We start from the raw sequence: 23,882 nt of genomic DNA on the forward strand, positions 1-23,882 counted from the left end.
TAACGTTGTGCCCAGGCTTCATCAATTTCTCTCTAGTGTCACAAAAATAAGTTTTCCCTTCATACCCACCTTTGAGAAAAGTTTGAGGGAAAATAGAAAATTAATTAGCCAAGTTCATGGGTAAAAGAAAGGAGAAAACTAGTCTTTTATTTCTATAAATGAAATCACATGCTGCTTTGATACACTAAATATTTTGCAAGATTTTAGCTATTTGTAGTTAATTGCACAGGGATACACATTCTGAATAGATTATTCTTAAAATGAAAAAAACTGCTTAATATGTTTTTGTTAGCCTTAGATCATTTAAAATATATCTGCACATTTATAGCAGCAGTGCTACAATTGTATATACAGATAGTCCTTGAAAAATCTGGGAGTTAGGGGCTCTGACCTCTGAACAGTTGAAAATTCATGTATAATTTTGACTCCCCCAAAACTTAACCACTAATAGCCTGCTGTTGACTAGATGCCTTACTGATAACAGAAATAATCAATGAACACATACGGCCACTCAGGCTGGAGTGCAGTGGTGCCATCACTGCAATCTCAGACTCCTGGGCTCAAGGAATCTTCCCACCTCAGCCTCTCTGTTAGCTGGGACCACAAGTGCCTGCCCCTCTGCCAGGCTAATTTTTTTTTAAATTTTTATTTTTAGAGATGGGATCTTGCTATGCTGCCTTTTATATGCTTATGAATTGTGTTCTCACAATAAAGTAAGCTAGAGAAGAGAAAATGTTATGAAAAAATCATAAGGAAGGAAAAGTATATTTACTATTTATTAAGGGAAAGTCTTATGAAGTCATCATGAAGGTCTTCGTCTTCATCATCTTCAAATGTTGAGTACGTTTTGAAGGAGGAAGATGAGGAGGGGTTGGTTTTGCTGTCTCAGGGATGGCAGAGGCAAAGAAAATCTTCATAGAAGAGAACTCATTCAGTTCAAACCCATGTTATTCAAGGATCAACTGTCGTTTGAAAGTATTCGGGTAAACACAAACAGTGGCATTGTGGGGGATGTTGTGTCTTGGAAAAGGGGGCTAGACTTGTATTAATGTATTAGTTCTCCATAGAAATAGAAAGGTAACAATTTCTTAAGAATTATTTTAAACAATATATGCAACAAAATGGACTTTTGCAGATAATAAATATCCATTTCAGTTGAAACACGATTTTTTTTTTTTTTTTTTTGAGATGGAGTCTCGCTCTGTTGCCCAGGCTGGAGTGCAGTGGTGTGATCTTGGCTCGCTGCAAGCTCTGCCTCCCGGGTTCACACCATTCTCCTGCCTCAGCCTCCCGAGTAGCTGGGACTACAGGCACCTGCCACCACGCCTGGCTAATTTTTTGTATTTTTAGTAGAGACGGGGTTTCACCGTGTTAGCCAGGATGGTCTCGATCTCCTGACCTTGTGATCCGCCCGCCTCAGCCTCCCAAAGTGCCGGGATTACAGGCGTGAGCCACCGCGCCCGGCCTCAAACACGATTTTTTTAAAGCCAAGATTTGAAAGTAAATTTTCTATATTTTGTTAAAATACATGTAAATCTGAACTGCTAATCTTGAAAAATTTAAAGTCATTGTTTGCAACTTTACATTTATTCTTAGGAAAGTATTACCTTAGCATTTTTCCCACAAACTCTGATAGCTTCCCTAAGTCATTTTGAAAAGAATATTTCTTTTTGGGTCATTGTAATAAATTACTGCATCAGTTTTTAGTTGAAATTAAAGGTCTTTGCTGCACAACTAAACTTTTTCTAATAATATATTTAATGTATGTCGTGTATTTTAAGATATTTTTCTGACACAATCGTTTAAGCTTCTCTTCAATTCTAAGCATCATGAGATAGTTTACATGGTTAAACAACCATGCTGACACCAGTGCAGCTCATTTCAAATGAGATCCATTCCTGCAAGCTGAGTTGAAAGGAAAAGAGATCAGAGAGAAAGTGAGAGAGCGAGAGTGAGAGTGAGAGAGAGGGAGAGGGGGAGAGAGAGAGAGAGAGAGAGACCCAAATAAATAAAGGGAGATAATCAAATCTACATCTAACAACCTGAGTTTTTTGTTCGATACATGTTGGGACTAACAAAACGAATGGGTAGGGTTTTAATTGCATGTCTTCCTTAACATAAATATGACTCTGCATAGTTTCATGTGAAATTTGATGAGACCCAGAAAGCTATAGAAAAACTACATGAATTAAATAAAAAACTATGTTTTCTGAAGGGGAAAGGAAAAACGCACACACACAAAAATCTAGCAAATATTAGACTCTAAATATGGTGAAAATATTAGAATATTTTACATTTATTTTACTTATGTAAGTATAATGATCATCCTGATGGGTTTGTACATATTCAAAACCTGATTTTACTGTATCACATTTCAGAAGAAAGAAAATCAAATTAAATAAAAATGCTTTAGCTCAACTTGACTTTTGCTTAGAATTGTAAGAACACTAAGATTTGCATCAAGAATAAATCATGTTTAAAATATTTGAAAATGATTTTGTTCCTGATAGATTTTATTTACTGACAGCCCCTGAATGCCTTGCAGATTAAAGAAAGAAAAGAAAAATAATAGATAAAAATGTTAATTCTGCTTTTTCTAAATAATGAAATTCTTGGCAAGTGCTTCAGCAAATGATATCATGAACTGATCCTGTGGCATTGTGGAGTAGATGTTCAACTTTCAAGCTAAGATTCCAGCAAGACTAAGCCATGTCATCTGAGTTGCCTTCAGTTTCTAATGGTGGCCCACTGGTCTTTTTGTCAAACTGATGAATCATCAAGTCAGCAGAAATTATTAGCTTAACTTTCTGCCCTGTTACTTCAAACCGCGTAGAGAAATAGTCAAGATTAAGAAAGAAAAATGACACAAGAGAAAAAGAAATTAAGTAAAGCAATGAAAACTTCGCAGTCCTCTAGATAATTTTTTGAAACTCAATGAGCAAAATAATCAGCCCTAATATAAATATGTGCATAAAGGAGTTTAGCCAATTCTGTTTTGGATGAATCAGTTGGGTTAACATAACCATGGTGACAGAAAAAGCAAATTCACCTAAAACGAATAATCTAGGCAACCGAAGAAATAAGGCATAAACAAACTTTAGCAGTGGCCTCTATATCTTTTTAATATTTGTATTTTAATAATTTTAGAAGTTGAAATTAAGATCTAAGGCATTTCTTTAGCTACTAATATGCTCCAGAATGTTCCTTTCCACATTCTTAGTCTCTCTTAATTAACTGGTTTTAGTACTTTTATTCCATGTTCATATTCACATAAAAAAGTACTTAAGTATATTCAGAAAAACAATTTAAAAATAATACATGTGTTTATACATTCCTTCCTACTTTTAATATGCCACACATCATCCACAAATCTAAGAAAAATAGAAATAAGGAAAATTAAGTGCAAACATGAGAATGCTTATCATGATGTGAAAATAAATGCCATATGGAAAAAAAGGAAGAAAAAGAAAACAAGAGTCTGAATAAAATTCAGATGTTTCTTTTAACGTCCATATAGAGCTTTAACTTTTGCTGTAGTTTTTATTTCCTATTGTTTTATCCATTTTGCAGTGAAATCGTCAGTAGAAAATGACCATAAGTTGAAATTTGCATTTTGGTAAAAATGACCTTCTACTTGGCTAGCATGCCAATAACTGGAATCTTGAAGCAGCAGTGCTGTGGTGAGCTGGGAGTTTTAGGGGAAATAGTCACTGAAGAAAGTCTGTATTCATAGATCAATGCTCATTACCCGATCTTAACTGAAGTTGTAAATTTATTTCACTGATCCTTCTCTCCACTGATTCTATGCACCTCTCACCTACTTAAATAGATAGAAATCAATGAAATAATTTAATCAAGAGCCCTGCTTAATCTATTTCCATATACTTTATCAAAAACTGAACAGCTTTTCTAACTTTTTTCACTGTAATTTCATTCTATAATAATTATAGTGTTAATTAAAATATATATTAATTCAATTTAATTATTTTTCATAATAAATGTTCCAATTTAAACATTTTCATAAGTTTAAAATTACTATAGTGTTTTTCTAAGGAATTCAGAGGTATCAAACATTTATATATTTTTTTGATCTATGAGTGCCTTAACAACCACTTTGAAGTTGCGTCATTATTTCTACTACCACTGTAGATGAATTTACACTTGCTTGTAGAACCACCTCAATTTGCATAGATGCCTTTAACTTTTGCTTGTCAGTAGTAGCCTTTTGGGAGAGGACATCGAAAATAGCCAGCGCTGTTTATTTTAAAAGTCATCAGAGCTCACTTTAGTTCTGTGATATATGTTAACACTTCCAAACTGTATTGAAAATCTATTGATGGTCAGTCTGCTAGATTAAGGATGTGAGGTGTTGTTAAAAAAATATGTAATTAAGAGATAAGCCAAAGAAATTCAGAAATTCTGAACAACTTCCAGGAGCAGTCCCTATGAGCAAGCCAATCCAGTTTCACTTTGTGAATAAATAGTCGTGATAACTAACTACTACTGAGCACCTGTTGTGTCCAGGCACATTTATCTTACTTATCTCTTTTAAGCCTCCAATGTTGCCACGAAGTATTCTTCTCGCATTGACCTCCCTGTGTCACCTGGAGCCAAAGCTCATACCGAAACCATGGCTTAGCCCTAAGATCCTGTGCCTTTTCTCCACTTTAAAAATAAAAATTAAAAATCTATATTTTATTAAAATATTCCCATAGACCCTCTTCTCCTTTACCTCCAAAATATTGAATAACACAGCAAAGTCATGGAACAAAATGTAACATGACAAATGAACTCTGAGACATTCGCTAGATCTTCCTGATCATTTTGATGTTTTCATTTAAGATTGAGTGATTTTACAAATATCTTGGAGTATGGAGAAAATCCATTCAACTCTTCAAGTGTGTCTGAGACCTAGGGATCCCACTGTGCCTCAGAGCCAGCTTGTGTAATTTGTAATCAGAAGATGCTTGAGTTCCATCATTTGCATTATCTATCTGTGTGGCCCGGGACAAAATAACCAGGTGATTTTCTTCTGAGTTTAATCTGAATGTCTTGTCTGTGGTAAACATAGCCCTGAAGTACAGTATCTCAAGAATAAAAACCATCATTCATATTTTATTTCATGCCTTAAGTTTTATTCCAAGGCTAAGAAGATTATCTATACATTTTCTCATTATTTGGAGGATTTCTAGAATTTGTAGCAGAGTTTGATAGTTCTTATAAATGTCATGAAGACATTGCTTGAAAACTATACTTAGTTTTTTTCCTTCTCCCCACTGAAAGTCTTTTTATTCATTGTCACCCAATATCTACCTGCTACATTAGGTTTTTTATAAACATTGTTAAAGCTTGGAAGATGGAGATTCTGCCTGTTTCAAAATTGTGATTTCTTCATTAATGGAGATATTTTGAGAGTCTGTTTCCCAGGTCAAAGTAGGTACGGTTTTTAAATGACCATGCTGCTCTAACTGTGACAAACAAGTAGGATCATTCATCATTATGGTATACATGTGCTGTTATGGACTACATAATGATTTGGTTGAAGTTTTATTTGCAAGTGATGTGTGTGTGTGTGTGTGTGTGTGTGTGTATGTATGTATATATATATATCTTTGTATCTCTCTAAATATATACCATAGTATATAACCCTGTCTCCTCATATATGCATATGCATACTTATGAAATTAAATACCTGGCTGGGTGCGGTGTCTCACGCCTGTAATCCCAGCACTTTGGGAGGCCTAATGGCGGATCACCCGAGGTCAGGAGTTCAAGACTAGCCTGGCCAACATGGTGACACCCCATCTCTACCAAAAATACACAAATTAGCCAGGTGTGGTGGCACAAGCCTGTAGTCCCAGCTACTCAAGAGGCTTGAGGCAGGAGAATTGCTTGAACCCAGGAAGCGGAGGTTGCAGTGAGCAGAGATCTTGCCACTGCATTCCAGCTTGAGCAACAGAGCAAGATGCCATCTCAAAAAACAAACAAAAAACCAGAAATTAAGTACCTGACTGCGGTTCTAAATAAAACAAAATGCAGCTTTCAGTTCTGTGTTGATTTAATGCTTTGAGTAGCAAGAACATTGTAAATTTCATTGTTACCGAGAAAGAATGTAAATCATGCTTCAGACTAACGTTTTTGATGTTGTTCAGATATCAAATGCCATATTCCAGTTCAGGTATTTGGCACATGGGTCTGGCATCCAATTGCTTATTTCATTTACTTTTTTTCCCCCGGAAAAAATTATGTACTTATTCATTCATATAAAACCTCCTTTCCCCTCATCCCTGACTCTATCCCTCCCTTCTTCCCTCCCTCCCTCACTCCCCTCTTTCCTTCCTTCTTTCCTGTCATTCTTTTGTTTCTGCTATCTGCCTATTTTCTTTTGTTTTAATGACTACAGGTTCTAGTACCTAAGGTACCAATTCATTGGTAAGAAACCAAATTACTTTTTGTAATGATGCCATTTAAAAAACAACTTTCACTTACTGTCTTGTGAGAGAGGGGAAAAATACTATCTTTTTAATGCAAGAAAAGTTCAATATAACGCATCACCAAATGTAAATGCAATAAAGATTGACATTGAACTCTATTTATGTTATTTGCCATTTAGCTTAGCAGTACTAACATATTCCAGAAACTGAAATTTCTCTATTGCAGATAAAAAGAATAATAAACACAGGGAAATCTATGCCATACATTTATGAAACAAATATTGTTTTCTTGGTTTTCAACTTGCTTGCAGAAATAATTATTTTAATATTGTAGTTCATTATCCAGTATACGGTAGACATCTTCTACAGGAAAAACTAAACAAGATGATGATTACAAAGGAGCAGGGGCTGAACTTATTTGTTCAAAATGAACATGTGCACAACCTTAAGCATGCTCAAGTGTGTGCCAGGAAAACTACTACAAAGAATCAATGGATGTAGTGAAATCTGCATCATCAGTGATTGTTTCTGAGCTTGGGAAAGGAGTCGTTGCCTATTTGGATCCTCTGGCTGACCCCAGAAGAAGCTGCTTTGCTTCAACATGTCCAGTGGAAATATTGCGGGAAAGTGGTTACACACTTACAATAATAAATACTAGGCACTGAAATCATTCTCATGTAATAAGAATAGATGAACAAGAAAAAGATTCCGCCAGAATTAGAGACTATTCCAGTGCTGGCTGACTTGATGGGGAGAAAGGACTCATTCCCCTTCTCTCCTTACCGTTCCTTCCTCACCTAAATTATCACTTTATATTTACAATGAAGACTGCAGTGTTTCTCCCAACTTTCAAAGCTGTGTTTTGAGGGGGTGGGGGGGGAGCAGGGTGTACCTCTTATGTAAAGCAATAGTGGTTTGAGTTTTCCACCTTTTGGTTGGCATTATCTCCAAACAAACGCTAAAACACGGGTAAGTGGAACCTTCTGATCCTCTTGTATTTGTAAAGAACTTTAGTCAGTTCAAAATATATTGAGAAAATGAAAACCTATATTTTAAGGAATACTGCTTTTCGTCATTTTGCTAGGTGTTTAGAAAGAATAACTTATTGTCATAGCAATAAAAGTGAGTGGAATTTGCACTTGCATTGTCATTTTCTTGCAAGAATGGAAATGCCTATGGCACGGGGAGAAGCAGCATGAGGAACGCTGAAGAGATGGTGAGATGGCACATGGAGTGGCCTTACCACAGCAGAGGTAGATAAAGGTCAGAACAGACTCCTTCCTAGCCATTCCCTTAGAGGTCATCTGAATAAAATCGCCCTGTGAGCTCTCCCTCAGGAATCACTTGCAGCCTCAATTCCTCTGCTTCTCCGAGAAGTCCCCCCAGCGCCATTGAAATCTGTATTCCACCACTGGTTAGGGATACCAAAGTGCTCATTTCTACAAGTGTCTCACAGTCAACAATTCAATGCAATTAATGTGTCTCCCCCGAGCCATTCACTTTCTCAGCTTGTGTCCCCAGAAAAGCACCATGTATCCATACATTAATATATGATGCCTATGTGTATGTGTCTGTCCATATGTGAATGTATTTGCATTTGCAGAAAAAAAAAATTTTAAAAAGGAACAAAAACGGGAGAATTTTGCATTTTTGGTGTTTTTTTTTTTTTTTTTTGTATTTGCGCAGACCATTTTAGGATTTTCAGTCTCAACAAAACACTATTAAAACAATCTAGTAAAATATTGTGCATGTACTGCTAAACAATTCTAGCAATTTTATTAAGCAATACCTTTATTATTTTTGAATATTCTTAACAGACTGGAACGAAACATTTTTTTCAAAACAAAATATGCATACTGTACGCATGTCGCAGGGTTAAGTATGATGCAGAGGTTAAAGTCTGTTTGAACAAAAACAAATGCCCGGGGAAATTTCATAGCTATAAAGTTAATAACTAAATTTTGTTCACTAAGAGGACCTTTTCTATGGATTTCCTTCATCTCTCAGTCACACTGCAAACTTATCTGAAGTGCACTTCCCAAATGTAGTTAGAGAATAGGAAGGAATGTAAAATTTTTTTTTAATTATTTGTTTTGTTTGTTTTTTTAAAAACAGCCCTTATTAACTCTTCCTTCCACTGATTCTACTGTAAACTCATAAAATCCTTTTATAGAAAGCAAATTCATATACACTCAGCAGGTGAAATGTTCCCACAAAGAAAATAAAATACAAACAGTGATCAGACCTCTTTTCCTCAACTACCTAGAGCATGTTTTAGAGTGATAAAGTTTTTGCACATTAATAAAAATGGCTGACCTATTTATTTTTAAAAAAAGAAGTTGTTCCTCTGTGATAATGCAGAATTGCATACACTGTATACCTGGAATAATTTTAAACCATATGTTAGGGAAATACTGGAATAAAATTGTATATATTCTGTATATTGCAGGTGTTTGAGCATTTCTAGTGTCTCTTCCACAACAATAAGGGAGGAAAAGAAGTCCAGGTATGTGTCCACAATCCCTTTGTTCCCTGTAATTACAATGGCCAAAATGTGCTCCTATATTACTGCAACAGAACAAAAATCACAATGAAAGCCCACCTTCATTGTCAAAGGAAAATCTTCCTCACTCCCCGCATCCTGATTCTAGATAGCTGCTCCTGTCCAACTGGACCAGCAAGAAAGGGCTGGGCCACTTGGGGATGGGAACTGGAGCAATACAGTTCATGATAGTGTTTTTTTTTTTCCTTTTATTTTGTTTTCAACATAAAAATGTGTTAACTGTCTGATTCCACCTATTATGGAGAGCACTTGTTTGTTCAGCTAAAAAGGAACTCCTGTCAGGCCCCCTTGGCTCTGCTCTGTTTCAGGTTTGTGCAACAGGGGCTCAGAGGCCCACCAAGTGTGCACACCCATTCACTGTGGTTACACAGACAGAAGCAAGCGGATGTTGTTTGCTTAGGGGACGAGAAGAGGGCGAGGGAAAGGAAAGGCCGGGAAAGGTGTTGGTTCTGTGGGTAGAAGGGAGACTTAGGGATTTTTTTTATTTTTATTTTTTGTTGTTTTCTTTTTTTTGTCTTTTTTATTTTTTATTCTTTTTTTGTTGTTGTTTTTTGCTATACCATGAGGTCATAGCAATCATTCCTCTAATAGAAACTGACAGGACATAAAGACAGAACTATCTGATGAACACACACAATGACTAGAAATATATAGAGAGATAGAGACAGTGAAAAGACTTAGTTTACCTCTGAGAAACCATCCCCCAAAATAAATCCTGTATTAACAAGTGCAAAAAATAAACAAATAAACCCAAACCAAAACAAAAGCAAATAAAACCTCCAAACATTAAAACACAGTGTATAAAATGGTGTGAGAAATTTAAAGTCACTTTCCAGCCTTTTAGTCAATAAAAAGCTGTGGTTGTGTCCTTGTTTGGATTCAGGCCCATCTGTTTAAATTTTACCCTAAAGGCCTTGCAATAAGTAATTCGAGGGTAAAAGCACCCAGTTTCTGTTACATGAGACAGCAGTTGCCATTTTTCACGGTGGGCCAGCTGCTGCTGTGGTGACACTCGTCCTTCCGTTACTCCTCATTGGTTGAGTTTTCTTCCAGCGTGTTGATGCCTCCAAAGCTCAGTCCGGCTGTATTCTGTGCTGCTGAGGCTGTGAGCACTGTGTGTAAGAGAATCAGTACAAGAACACACAGCTTGAGTCTGCTGTTGCACAGTCTTGTTGCTGATGACACTGTGAGCGATGTCCTATGACAGGAGTCGCTTTTCTCTACGGTCCCTTTGGATGGGTTATTTGATTTTTCTTCTCTCCTGACGTCACAGCATTCTGGTTCATCATTGGTTAGAAAGGTTTCATAAAGCCCTGTAGGAAGAAGGAAGTAGAGTGTCAGCAGGAAGGAAATACATTTGCGACATAGTAGAGTGAAGCTGTTGCTTTAACATTCTAACCCACAAAATCTTACAGGCAATTAGACATTTATATAAGGGAAAATCAAGTCAATACAATTGGATAAAGAGTCACCCATGGTCTCAAACCAGTATTGTTAGATTCCTCAAGTTGTTCTTTTATATTCCTGCCAGTCATACCACGAAAGTTCTGGGTCGTTGGGAATACAGAATAGAGGATTTCATTAAGTCAAAATCAGAACTTGAGGTTCTGGATCAACTTGGAGATCAAGCACATGCAATTATCCTTTCTTCTTTCACAGGAATGTGACCAATTAATGCACTGCATAAACTGACATTAGCTAGTTATGCTGAGTGAAATAAGCAACAGATCATAATGTCATAGCTCTAGGAACCATGTTATCATCGTTTCCTCTCAGAAGCCTCATCAAGTCTTCTCTCCCCCTCTCTGGGAGAATGGGCAAAACCATCTATGTGTCCAATGGGTGATCGGGTCATTTTGATTTATTTTCTAAACATTTGTCTTATTTTTCTCCATTTGCTTTCTATAGAAGTCTGCCTCAATTGAGGCTTCATGATCTTTTGCTTGGACCATCACAGAAGGAGTCTCTCTGCTGTTCATCTTCTCATTTGATCTGTCCTCCAATTGTACCTTGAAGGAATTGTCTGTCTCTCTCTGCTTCTCTTGTTCTCTCTTCACTTTTTTCCTCCTTGCTGAAACTCTTCCTTCCCTTTTTCTCTTCTTCCTCTGATAACACACATTGTTCTTATTTTAAAATTGACAAATGCATATCTTAAAACTTTGGAAGTGGTAAAAAGAATAAAACAACTGTGTATCTACAATCTTTCCAATCCTTTACCTTGCTGTATTACACAGAATATTTTTATGCAAGCTATATAAGTCATAGTGTATTTTTTTTCTACTTGACCGAACCATTTATCCGTGGGCGTTAGAATGAACTTTCTACACAAATTTTGTCATATTAATGTCATGCTTGAAAAACTTCAAAATGGGGATAATAGTAGAGTTGTTGTAAGGATTACATGAGCTTTTTCATGTCACGTGCTTGGTTCAGTGCCTAGCCTGTAGAAATAACATGAACATTTGGGCTGCTGTGAATAACAATAGTTATCAATGGTATCTCATTACTTCAACCTAAACAATAAAATCTAAAGGTCACTCCTCTCTCTCCAGGCTCACTGCTCAATGTTCCCGCAATCCTGAAGCATTGGTTCTTCCCAGAGCACCCAAGCTTGTATCACTAGCCAAGCTACTGTTTCTTCCTAAAATGCCCTCCACCAGTTCCTCTACATACTTCTCATTTATCCTTCAAATGCGGTTCAAGTGAAACTCCCTGTATGAAGCTTGTACTCATACCCCTGGGCTATTAGCATTTTGCTTAACTCTTAATTATAGCAATTATTCTTATTTTTCTTTTAATCACAATTGCTCATTTTAATTTCAATTTTCTTACTTATCTGTCAATTTAAAAGCATAAACTATACATTCTTTGTTTTGCATTCCCAATATGTAGCAGAATGCCTGAACAAAATACTTAATGAGCATTTATTGCATGAATAAACTCAGTATACCTAGTTATTTAATTAAAAATAATCTCAAATAATATACACTTCAATCTTCAGTTTCTTTTAAAGAAATGAACAAGATATCCTTATAATGATGCTTACAATATTCATTTCTTCTTAGGCATTCAAAGGTAAACTTCACCTTCGCCTAGGTAGAATATAAAAAAAAACTGAATTAATGAGGTCTTCAGCTCTGACATTTTTATTGTATGATATTTTCTTTTTTCATATAAGATATCTCACTGGTAGACTAATCATTTATTGAAATATACGTTTCCAATACTACATTCTATAACAAAAGGAGTTTACCATAAAATTATAAAAATAGAAATCTAGAAGTCCTTGAGATCAACATTTTAGAATGCTAATAATCAGAATATATTTAACAATGTTAGGTAAATAAGAAGCTCTTCCAAAGTTTCTCCGAAACTGGTTTGCTGATTTACAACTAAAGTCATCACAGAAAAAAAAATAGAAGCAGTTCATTCAGGCCAATAAATGAACGCTTCTTTTTGTCTGGCACAATTAATAGTCTTTTTTTCCCTCCTGTCCATCTTTTTAACAAGTTTTTACTCAAATTTATGAATAACATACATCTATATTAAGATAAAATAATTCCACAGAGTATTTTACAAACTAACAAAAAAATCCTCCACCTCCCACATCTCAAATTCTTCTTTCTCAAAGGCAAATATTTGCATATCTTTCAGCTGCTTTGTATTTAGCTGCATTTCTGAGAATAACATGTTTAATGCTCTTCTTGATTTTTCGTTTTTTAGCATTATCTGTAGATTCCCCTCAGGAAATGTGGAGATAAAACATTTATTCTCCTCTTCCCTCCAGCAAATATGCTTCCCACCAAACCCTCACCCATTCCTCCATAAATAGTAACTTTGATACCTGCTGTTCCCTTTACAGTATTAGGATGACATAAAATGTAATTCTTCTTAGTTCAACCATGTAGTAAAGTCCAATTTTCTATCCCTATACCACTTCGCTTTTTTTTTCTACTGCTAATACTTGTCTTGTTATTTTCCCTCTTCTAACTAATTCATCCCAAATGCATTGCCAGTTCTTTCAGCTGCATCAAGTGTTCTATCAGTTGTTTTCTGAAGAAATATCTCCTGCAGCCTCCCACCATCTGGACTGGTTGCCATCATGCCTGCTGAGTCTCTACCGCTCTGAGCACTGCAGTGCTGGATCCCCTGCTCCCTGTGTCCTGTGCCTCATCCCCTTCTTTCTCCTTTGGAGGGTTTACAACCTCTAGTGTCTTCAGTAGGAAAAGCTCATGAGGGTGAATTTCCAAGATGCCATATGCCTTAAAATGTGTTTATTCTACCTCATATTTAATTGATTGTTTGGCTGGGTATGGAATTCTAATTTAGAAATGATCACTCTTCAGATTTATTCAAGCACTGGTCCTATGTTTGGCTGTTGGACCTTCAGAACTTGTCCTTTAATTTTCTTACTTCTGCTGTTAATATTTCATATTACTTCATTCCTTACCTCTGCTTTCAGGAGAATTTGGTGAGTTTTCATGTGACATAATTTCACTGAATTTTGCTTTTTTCCCTAGGATTAAGTTCCAAGAGCTCCTTTGTGTTATCCGAATGTTGCTTTTTGAAGCAATTGTTCTTATTTTATGGTTACCATGTTTATGTTTTTCTCACTCTGAGATATTTGGGGTACCCTTACTTGTTGTGTTTCATTCCCTCCCTGAATAAATTCCCTCCATTTTCTCTGTGTTGTCACCTTTTGTGTTTGTCCCTTGTTCTTCTTATGGAAACACCATGCATTCTTAGTTGTCTGAACAAAATAAAAAGCACAGGAAGTCTGGGCGCCTAAGGAGGGCTGTGGCCTGTGAGCTGCACTGTGGGATGACATGCCTGAACTGTTAGGATAGAGAAACTTCTATTTATTTGTTTATTTTTTTGAGATGGAGTCTGTCGCCAGACTGGAGTGCAGTGGCACAATCTTGGCTCGCTGCAACTTCTGCCTCGTGGGTTCAAGTGATTCTCCTGCCTCAGCCTCCCGAGTAGCTGGGACTACAGGCTCCTGCCAACACGCCCGGCTAATTTTTTGTATTTTTAGTCGAGACAGGGTTTCACCATGTTGGCCAGGATGGTCTTGATCTCTTGACCTCGTGATCCACCTGCCTCGGTCTCCCAAAGTGCTGGGATTACAGGCGTGAGCCACTGTGCTCGGCCAGCGTGGAGAAACTTTTAAAATTCTGTCTTTAGGTTGATCAGACTCCACAGAAAAGTCTATCCAATATCCATCCAGGAAGCAGAAGGCCAGGGAGCAGGAGGGAGCAGCAGGATGGGGCTAGGGGAGTCTCAGCTTCCGGTGGAATCCTGGTGGTCAGAGAGGTCCCCTGCCCTGAACTCCTCCTACTGTTGCTCAGACCAACAACCTTTTCTATATCATTTTAAAAAGAAAAAGTTCCCTCCAGAAAGAAATATGCCCCTAGTCTCTGGGATGGGAGGAGGGAATGGGATTTGGGGACCAGACTGCCTCTCAAAACTGACTTCCACCCAGTCTTCCTTATTTTGCCCTTTCTTCCGTTGCATCTTGTGTTGTCAGTCCCTGAGTCTGGATGTAAATCAGACTGACTCTGTTTCCTCTCTGCTGCTTCATATTACGTTTTCTAAGTTTCATCAAATCTGTTACCATGCATCGACTTTCTAATTTCTAAGAAGTTTTGATTATTGTCTCCTTATCTATTCTTCGATTCTTTTGGATTTATGCCATAAAACAATGTCTTTTTGGTTGGAACTGCCTGGAAAATTTTCCAGCTCTTTTTTCTACATCATTTTTCTCTGACTTGAATTCTGATAGATGCCTTTTTCTCTGTCAAATGCATTTCTGAATAAGCAAGGACAGGCAGCCTTCTAAGGCCATTATTTCTTTGCCTTATATAGAGTTAGTGGGTCACATAAGCAGATCAATGACACCCTTGGGACCTGGGGGCACAGACTTCTCCACTTGGGAGTGCTACCTACAGATGGTTTCACCCTGCATGCCTCCTGGACACTGCCCTTGGTTGAAGTGGCAGTCTTGACCTATTTCTCAGGTCCTGGGCGGCCTCCAAATGACGTAGGGGTCCCAAAGCTGGGCCCACTTGACTCAAGTCAAGGCATCTCTCAGGGGCCATCCCAGCTTCAGATATTTTCCCTCTACCAAATTTCTCCTTCTTCACCCCCTCATAGGTAGCATGCCTGAGAGTTCTCCCCCAAAACCACCTGCACAGATAACCTGCTGGGGCAAATTTCCTAGGAAAGCCTACCTACAGAAATGACCTTTTCTCAGCATTGAAGAAACTATAAAAATATATTTCCAAATAAAAATAATTTCTCAAACAAGAACCTCCTTGCACAAACAAGTACAATTGCACAAATTAGCATTAGGAAAAAACAAAAGCAAATTTTCTGGGTAGTGAAATGTTGTTCTGATATATTTTGCTTACAAGCTGTTCTGTTTGAAATCTCTAGTGAATCATTACCTGCTGTTTGACAGTACAGTACCAACCTCACAGAGTTTTTTATTTTTATTTTTTGAGAATTAAGTAATACACATAAATTGCTTAGACCAGTGCATGGCAGGTAAGAAAATCTCACATAATATTAATTATTCATGTTGTAAGTAGAGATAAATAGTAAAATCAGAATTTATTATCAGGGGAATTCCTACCTAGAGGAATCAGACAAGAGAAAGAAGGGCATCCAATTTGACTTATTGGAAAAGAATAAGTCAAATTATTCTTTGTTGCAGATGATATGATTTTGTTTGTTTTTAAACTTATTTTTATTTTTCTTATATTAATTATCATCCAGCCCCAAACATCATAATTTTATATATGGGGAAAACTAAAAACTCCACCAAAAAACTGTTAGAACTAATAAACAAATTCAGTAAAGTTACAGGATACAAAATCAACATACAAAAATCAATAACATTTCTATATGTCAACAGTGAACAATCTGAAAAAGAAATCAAGAAAGTAATCCCATTTACAATAGCTACAAATAAAAGAAAATACCTATGAATTAACCAAAAAAGTGAAAGATCTCTACAGTAAAAACTATGCAACATTGATGAAAGAAATTAAAGAGGACACACAAAAAAATGGAAAGATATTCCATGTTCATGGATTGGAAGAATCAGTATTGTTAAAATGTCCATACCACCCAAAGCAAGCTACAGATTCAATGCAGTCCCTATAAAAAATATTAGATTGGTGCAAAAGTAATTGCAGTAATACCAATAGTGTTCTTCACAGAAATAGAACAAATAATTCTAAAATTTATATGGAACCACAAAAGGCCCAGAATAGCCAAAGTTATCCTTAGCAAAAAGAACAGAACTAGAGGAATAACATTATCTGACTTCAAATTGTACTGCAGAGGTACAGTAACCAAAACAGCGTGATATTAACATAAAAACAGACACATAGACCAATGGAACAGAATAGAGAACTCAGAAACAAATCCACACATCTACAGTGAAGTCATTTTCGACAAAGGTGGCAAGTACGTACGCTGGGGGAAAGGACAGTTTCTTCAATAAATGGTGCCAGGAAAACTAGATATCCGTATGCAGAAGAATGAAACTAGACTCCTATTTCTTGCCATATAAGAAAATCAAATCAAAGTTTTTTTTTTAATTATACTTTAAGTTTTAGGGTACATGTGCACAATGTGCAGGTTTGTTACATATGTATACATGTGCCATGTTGGTGTGCAAAAAATCAAATCAAAATGTTTTAAAGATTTAAGGGGCCAGGTGCTGTGGCTCATACCTGTAACCCTAGCACTTTGGGAGTCCAAGGCAGATGGATCATTTGAGGCCAGGAGTATGAGACCACCCTGGCCACTGGTGAAACCTCATCTTTACTAAAAATGCAAAAAATAGCTGTGCATGGTGGCGCAAGCCTGTAATCCCAGCTATGGGGAGGCTGAGGCAGGAGAATCGTTTGAACCCAGGAGGCAGAGGTTGCAGTGAGTCGAGATTGTGCCACTCACTGCACTCCAGCCTGGGCGACAGAGCAAGACTATCTCAAAAAAAAAAAAAAAAAAAAGATGACTTAAAGACTTAAATCTAATATCTCAAACTATGAAATTACTAAAAGAAAACACTAGGGAAAGTCTCCAGGATGTTGCTCTAGGCAAAAATTTCTTGAGTAATACCCTACAAGCACAGGCAATCAAAGCAAAAATGGACAAATGGGATCACACCAAGTTAAAACGTTTCTGCATAGCAAAGAAAATAATCAACAAAATGAAGAGACAGCCCGCAGAATGGAAGAACACATTTGAAAAATACTCATTTGGAAAGGGCTTAATAAGCAGAATATATAAGGGGCTGAAACAATTCCATAGGAAAAAATCTAATAATTCAATTTAAAAATTGGCAAAAGATCTGAATAGACATTTCTCAAAAGGAGACATACCAATGGCAAACAGGTATATAAAAAAGTGCTCAACACAACTGATCATCAGAGAAATGCAAATCAGAGCTACAATGAAATATCATCTCACCACAGTTAAAATGGTTTTTATCCAGAAGACAGGCAATAACAAATGCTGGTGAGGTTGTGGGGAAAAGGGAACCCTGTTAGTGGGAATGAAAAGTAGTACAGTCACTATGGAGAAAAGTATGGAGGGTTCCTCAGAAAACTAAAAATAGGCCGGGCGCGGTGGCTCACGCATGTAATCCCAGTACTTTGGCAGGCCGAAGCGGGCGGATCACAAGGTCAGGAGATCGAGACCATCCTGGTTAACATGGTGAAACCCCGCCTCTACTAAAAATACAAAAAAAAAAAAAAAAAAACCAAACAAAAAAAACAATTAGCAGGGAGTGGTGACGGGCGCCTGTAGTCCCAGCTACTCGGGAGGCTGAGGCAGGAGAATGGCGTGAACCTGGGAGGCGGAGCTTGCAGTGAGCCGAGATCGCGCCACTGCACTCCAGCCTGGGCGACAGAGCGAGATTCCATCTCAAAAAAAAAAAAAAAAACTAAGAAAACTAAAAATAGAGCTACCATATGATCCATCAATCCTAATGCTAGTTATATGCCCACAGAAAGGAAATCAGGATATGGAAGAGATACCTGCACTCCCACGTTTATTGTGGCACTATTCGCAATAGCCAAGATTTGGAACAACTTAAGTGTCCATTGACAGATGAATGGGTAGAGAAAATGTGGTACATATACACAATGGAGTACTATTCAGCCATAAAAAAGAATCAGATCCTGGTCATTTACAACAACATAGATGGAACTGGAGGTCATTGTGTTAAGTGAAATAAGCCAGGCACAGAAAGAAAAACTTTGTATGTTCTCGCCTATTTGTGAGAGCTAAAAAATTAAGACGATTGAACTCATGGAGATAGAAAATAGAATAATGGTTACTATAGGCTGGGAAGGGTAGTGGGGGGTTGGTAGTGGGGATGGCTAATGGGTGCAAAAATATAGTTAGATAGAATGAATAAGATCTAGTATTTGTTAATACAACAGGGTAACTACAGTCAACAATGATGTATTGTACAGTTTAACTAGAAGAGTATAATTGGATTGTTTGTAACATAAAGAAAGAATAAATGCTTGAGGGGGTGGGTACCCCATTTACCCTGATGTATTTATTACACATCGTATGCCTGTATCAAGATATCTCAATAATGTTATACGTATTATGTACCCACAAAAGTTAAAAATGTTTTGAAAATTTAAAAAATAACAGTAGAAAACTATTTTCTGAGTTCTGGAGGCTGGAAGTTTGAGATCCAGGTGTGGGCAGGGCTATGCTCCCTCTGGGGCTCAAGGGGAGGATTCTTCCTGGGACCTTCCCAGTCACTGGTGGCTACCACCCATTCCTGGAGCTTCTTGGCTGGCGGGCATCACTCCAGCTGCTGCTTCCGTCCCCACGTGGCCTTCCCTGCATGTCTCGGTGTCTTTGCTGTTCTTATAACACACCAGCATATTGGATCCCAGGCCCACCGCAATCTAGTATTGCCTCATTTTAACTTAATGAATTACATGTACAAAGACTCTATTTTCAAATAAGCTCATATTTTGAGGATACCCCATTTAGCCTGATGAGATTATTATGCATTATATGCCTGTATCAAAATATCTCATGTACCCCATAAATATATACACCTACTATGTATCCACAAAACTTTAAAAATAAAATATAGAAAAGAATTTATTATTAGGAGAGGCTTTAAAGAACATCTATTTTAAATCTTTTTTTGTTTGTTTTCCAATTAGTCAAAGCCACTTACCAAAAAGTCCTTATTTTTCACAGCTCAAAACAATTATTCAAGTATAGGCATTACAAACACTATCTAAGCACAAGAAAGTCAATAAAGTTCCTTTATTCTAAGGAAATCTTAAGGAATCTAAGGGATAAATATTTTCCTTATATCTAAGGAATAAATATTTTCTAAGGAAATCCTTAGAATAAAACATCGCATTATTTAAGTACGATCTTTATCTCAGTAATTTACATTTTGACGTAGAGTCCAAGAATATATGAGACAAATTTTTCAAATGTTTAAATAAGTAATGCATTTTAAAATTAAAAAATAATTCTGATTGCTGAAGCTTAGAAAACAGTAACATAGTCTTTTTCATCTGAAAAAAGAAGAAACTACTGCAATTTGTTTTCTCAATCTTTTTTATTAATGTGAACATGCATATATATACACACACTACATGCATATAATTTGTGAATCTCATATATAAAAATATATTTAATGTGAAATTGTAGCTACTTTGCTGTTCTTTGACTTTCCAGTATTTATTTTACATCTGGCATGTTTATTATCAAGTGAGATTATATAAAAATATATATAGTTATAGTTTTAGAAAGAGCAATTTTTAAGTATTTTAACCATCTAGGATAGTTCATATGGCATGAAATTTATAAAGCATTGTGGATAATGTTTCCTAAAGGTAATTTTCAAACTTTTTCAATTTCTTTCATGTTTATTAATCTGTCATGGTTACTTTGCATCAATTTTTATAGTTCATATTCTCTAAAAACAGCTTGTTTGTAGGATTAGATTATTATAGAGTTGTGCATAATATTGTCTCATTTTAAAACCCTTAATTTGTCTAGATTCTCTTCCTCATTGTTAACATTTTATTTCTATTTTATCTTTATTTTCATCCTTGATTAGACTTGAAAGGTTTTTTAGTTTTATTTGTATTATCAAAGATACAACTCTTGAACATATCAGTACTTATTCTGTTTGTTAGTGAATTGGTATCTTTATTTATGTGAATTCTTTATCTTTTGTTTAATTTTCTTTTACTATTCTCTTTGTAACAATATTGAATTGAATGCCACTTTACTCAGTTAAATTGAGTAAAATATTCTTTTTATTATTATTATTATTATTATACTTTAGGTTTTATGGCACATGTATACATATGTAACTTACCTGCACATTGCACACATGTACCATAAAACCTAAAGTATAATATTCTTAAAAATAAAACACTTACTGCTCTAAATGTATTCTTAAAAATAAAACACTTACTGATCTAAATTTCCATTTGATAATAGCTTCAGCCAATTCTCTTATGTACATATTTTGTAATTGCATTTTATATTATCTTTTGTACTTAAATTACTTGAGTGCTTTTTTGCTGTGTTTTCTTTTAGTTTTAATTGTTTGATACATTTTATAGAGTACTTTTATAACTTATTTTTCATTATATTAAGTTCAACAATGTGATCTTTAGAAAGTTTTTTTTAATTGTTTTCCTTGTGTCTTACTATATAGACTTTTTTTTTTCTTTTGCAAATGTTAGCATTGGATAACCATGCTTAATCGCTATTTTAATGTATTTTTCCCTATTCAAAAGTCATCAAATGAGACGTGTATGTTTTACAAATGTTTCTAATTATTTTGCTTTAAATATTTTGTTATTATGTCTGTAGGCACAGAGAGTTCATAAACACGTTTCACTAGACATTCATCACTAAACTAGGAAAAATAGGACATTCTTTGTCGTTATAAAGTGCAATTATTGATTTATATTTGTTGAGATTTTGTTGTTGTTTTATTGTGATTTTGAATGTATTTTGTTTGGCTTTCTAGTAATCTCTATACATATTAGCATGCTTGTCTGATATATCTTTGTCCATTATTTTACTTTTTTTACTTTTTTCATAATTTTTCTTTATACTTTTCTCGGTATCACATTCTTTATCTAAGAGTTTCGCAATGATTGAAAAGGAGAACCCAACTCACTTGCTCTTACTGTCAGCTCTGAGTGCTTGTCCCTACTTTCGTCATCGCCTAATAACATTTTTAAATATCCGAAAATGTTTCTTTACCATTCCCTTTGTTTTCTGTCATTTGCAATATGAGCATATTTATTTATTTATTTATTTATTTATGCTGCGTGTGTGTGTGTGTGTTGATTTGTTTGTTTGTTTTGAGACAGGGTCTGGCTCTGTCACTCAGGCTGGAGTGCAGTGGCATGATCTTGGCTCACACTGCAGCCTTTAGCTTCCAGGCTCAAGTGATCCTCCTGCCTCAGCCTTTCTCAAATAGCTGGGCCTACAGGTGAATGACACCATGCCGGGCTAATTTTGTATTTTTTGTAGTAGTGGGGTCTATGTTGCCCAGGCTGGTCTCAAACTTCCGGGCTCAAGTGATCTGCCCACCTTGGCCTCACAAAGTGCTGGGATTACAGGTGTAAGTCACCACACTCGGCCCTATGTGACCATATTTAAATGCATATTTTTTCATAATTTGTGAAATTCATGCTGCTATTAACTCTATTAGAACTTATCCTTTAAAAAGTCGCACACACTTGAACCTATATTTGTCTACTTAATGAAGATCATTAATGAGAAAATTGACAAAGTTTTACTTTCTTCAACAAATCCCTCACCATTTTTTGGCTACAATTGGATGTTTCAAACCTATTTATTTTCAAATTATTAACATTTCATATATCCCCTCCATCCCATTTTGTTTTATTTCTGTCTTATTTGGGGGTGATTGGGTTGTATTGAACAGAAATTCACTGGAGCTGATTTAGGCAGACAAAATAAAAACGGGTGATGGGAGGAATATTAGAAACATCCAAGTCTATTTTATGAAATCCAAGGGCAGAGTTATTTTTGCTCCAACATGAAGAGCAAAATTAAGGTATTGTATAGCCATGAGAAGGGAGTGCTCCACCTCGGTGGAGAGGCGTGATTCATCCCTGCTTCCTGCCATGCGCCTCCCTCGCCATCTCCCACTTGGCAGGCAAGGCCTTGCTGCTTTCCGTCCATATGCGCCATACATCAGGGATGACTGGAATTGCTGGGTCCCAGCGACACACCCCTGGGGGAACAAGTCCAGTTGGCTTGTTTCTCTTGTCCATGCCAGTCAAACCTTCCATGCTAGGGAGGGATTCTCACAGCTGGCAGTGCACACGTTGGTCTACTTTCTTTGAAAGAGAAATCTGAACATTAAAAAGTTAGGAAACAACAGATGCTGGAGAGGATGTGGAGAAATAGGAACACTTTTATACTGTTGGCGGGAATGTAAATTAGTTCAACCATTGTGAAAGATAGTGTGGCTATTCCTTAAGGATCTAGAACTAGAAATACCATTTGACCCAGTAATCCCATTACTGGGTATATACCCAAAGGATCATAAATCATTCTACTATAAAGACACATGCACATGTATGTTTATTGTGGCACTGTTCACAATAGCAAAGACGTGGAACCAACCATCAGTGATAGGCTGGATAAAGAAAATGTGGCACATATACACCATGGAATACTATGCAGCCATAAAAAAGGATGAGTTCATGTCCTTTGCAGGGACATGGATGAAGCTGGAAACCATCATTCACAGCAGACTAACACAGGACCAGAAAACCAAACAATGCATGTTCTCACTCATAAGTGGAAGTTGAACAATGAGAACACATAGACACAGAGAGGAGAACATCACACACCAGGGCCTGTCGAGGGGAGGGGTCTAGGGGACGGATAGCATTACGAGAAATACCTAATGTAGATAACCGGTTGATGGGTGCAGCAAACCACCATGGCACGTGTATATCTATGTAACAAACCTGCACGTTCTGCACATGTACCCCAGAACTTAAAAGTGTAATAAAAAAAAAAGAGAAATCTGACATCCGTGTTTTTCTTCTCAAATATATTTCTCCCTGTTGTAGCTGGTAGGATATTTTATTTATTCACAAAATTCAAGAATGTTAGAAGGTGATCTAATTTCCTTAATTTTGCCTGAATGGAGAAAACCATTTTAATGCACTGATGGAAAGGTAGTTCCTATTGCTTTGTTTCCTCCTTCAGTTTTGCTTTGTGTGTTTCAGTTTATTACATTCCCTCTGATCATTTTTATATTCTCAGTCTCTGCCTTGGACTTAGTCTCTGTTTTCTGGAGAGCTCTTCAAGAGTGTCCTCCACGTTGCTTTTCTAGGTCTCTATGGCTGAAACTGTATGTGTATAACATATTTGCATGTTTTCCTTTTGCAGTTTTTTCCCATTGCATAGCAATATTTTCTTTTTCTATCTAAATTCATTTTCATGTTTTCCTGCGTCTTAGCTAAATTCCATTTCACTCTTCTTCCCTGGTTTAAAGGGCCTATTTGTCCTCAAATTGTATTGAGAGCAGATGCTATCTAAAATTACTCCTGTAGTAATTTGTCTCAAATATATGCTATTATTTTGTTTCTCAATTCTTGTTTTCCTTTTTTATGTCAAGTATATTTTATTAGCACCCATATTTCATTTTCTGTGTTTTATAGGTTACATTGAGTCTCCAAAAAAAGCTATGTTAAAGTCTCAACCCCGAATACCTCAGAATGGGACCTTATTTGGAAATAGGGTCTTTATAGAGATAACCAAGTAAGAATGAGGTCATTAGGGGTTCCTTAATCCAGTAAGACATATGT

At 36.4% G+C, this 23,882-nt stretch overlaps 1 protein-coding gene across 2 annotated transcripts in view; it reads right to left on the minus strand.

Annotated features, from left to right (window-relative positions):
• Nucleotides 1–3,096: 3,096 nt before the first annotated feature.
• The window catches only part of NALF1 (NALCN channel auxiliary factor 1), a 703,465-nt gene continuing 682,679 nt past the window's right edge, over nucleotides 3,097–23,882 (minus strand). The window contains exons 3-4 of one of the 2 annotated variants that reach the window (XM_063651135.1): nucleotides 12,044–12,089; nucleotides 10,243–10,310 (exon numbers count right to left, since the gene is read on the minus strand). In XM_063651135.1, coding sequence (XP_063507205.1) covers nucleotides 12,067–12,089 — 23 coding nt within the window. In that variant the 3' untranslated portion in view covers nucleotides 10,243–10,310; nucleotides 12,044–12,066. Of the gene's footprint in view, nucleotides 10,311–12,043; nucleotides 12,090–23,882 lie in introns of both variants that reach the window. The other variant, XM_054446500.2, reaches the window with a different exon arrangement.

The sequence above is a fragment of the Pongo pygmaeus genome, chromosome 14 (genome assembly GCF_028885625.2).
Source record: "Pongo pygmaeus isolate AG05252 chromosome 14, NHGRI_mPonPyg2-v2.0_pri, whole genome shotgun sequence".
Classification (NCBI taxonomy): Eukaryota; Metazoa; Chordata; class Mammalia; order Primates; family Hominidae; genus Pongo; species Pongo pygmaeus.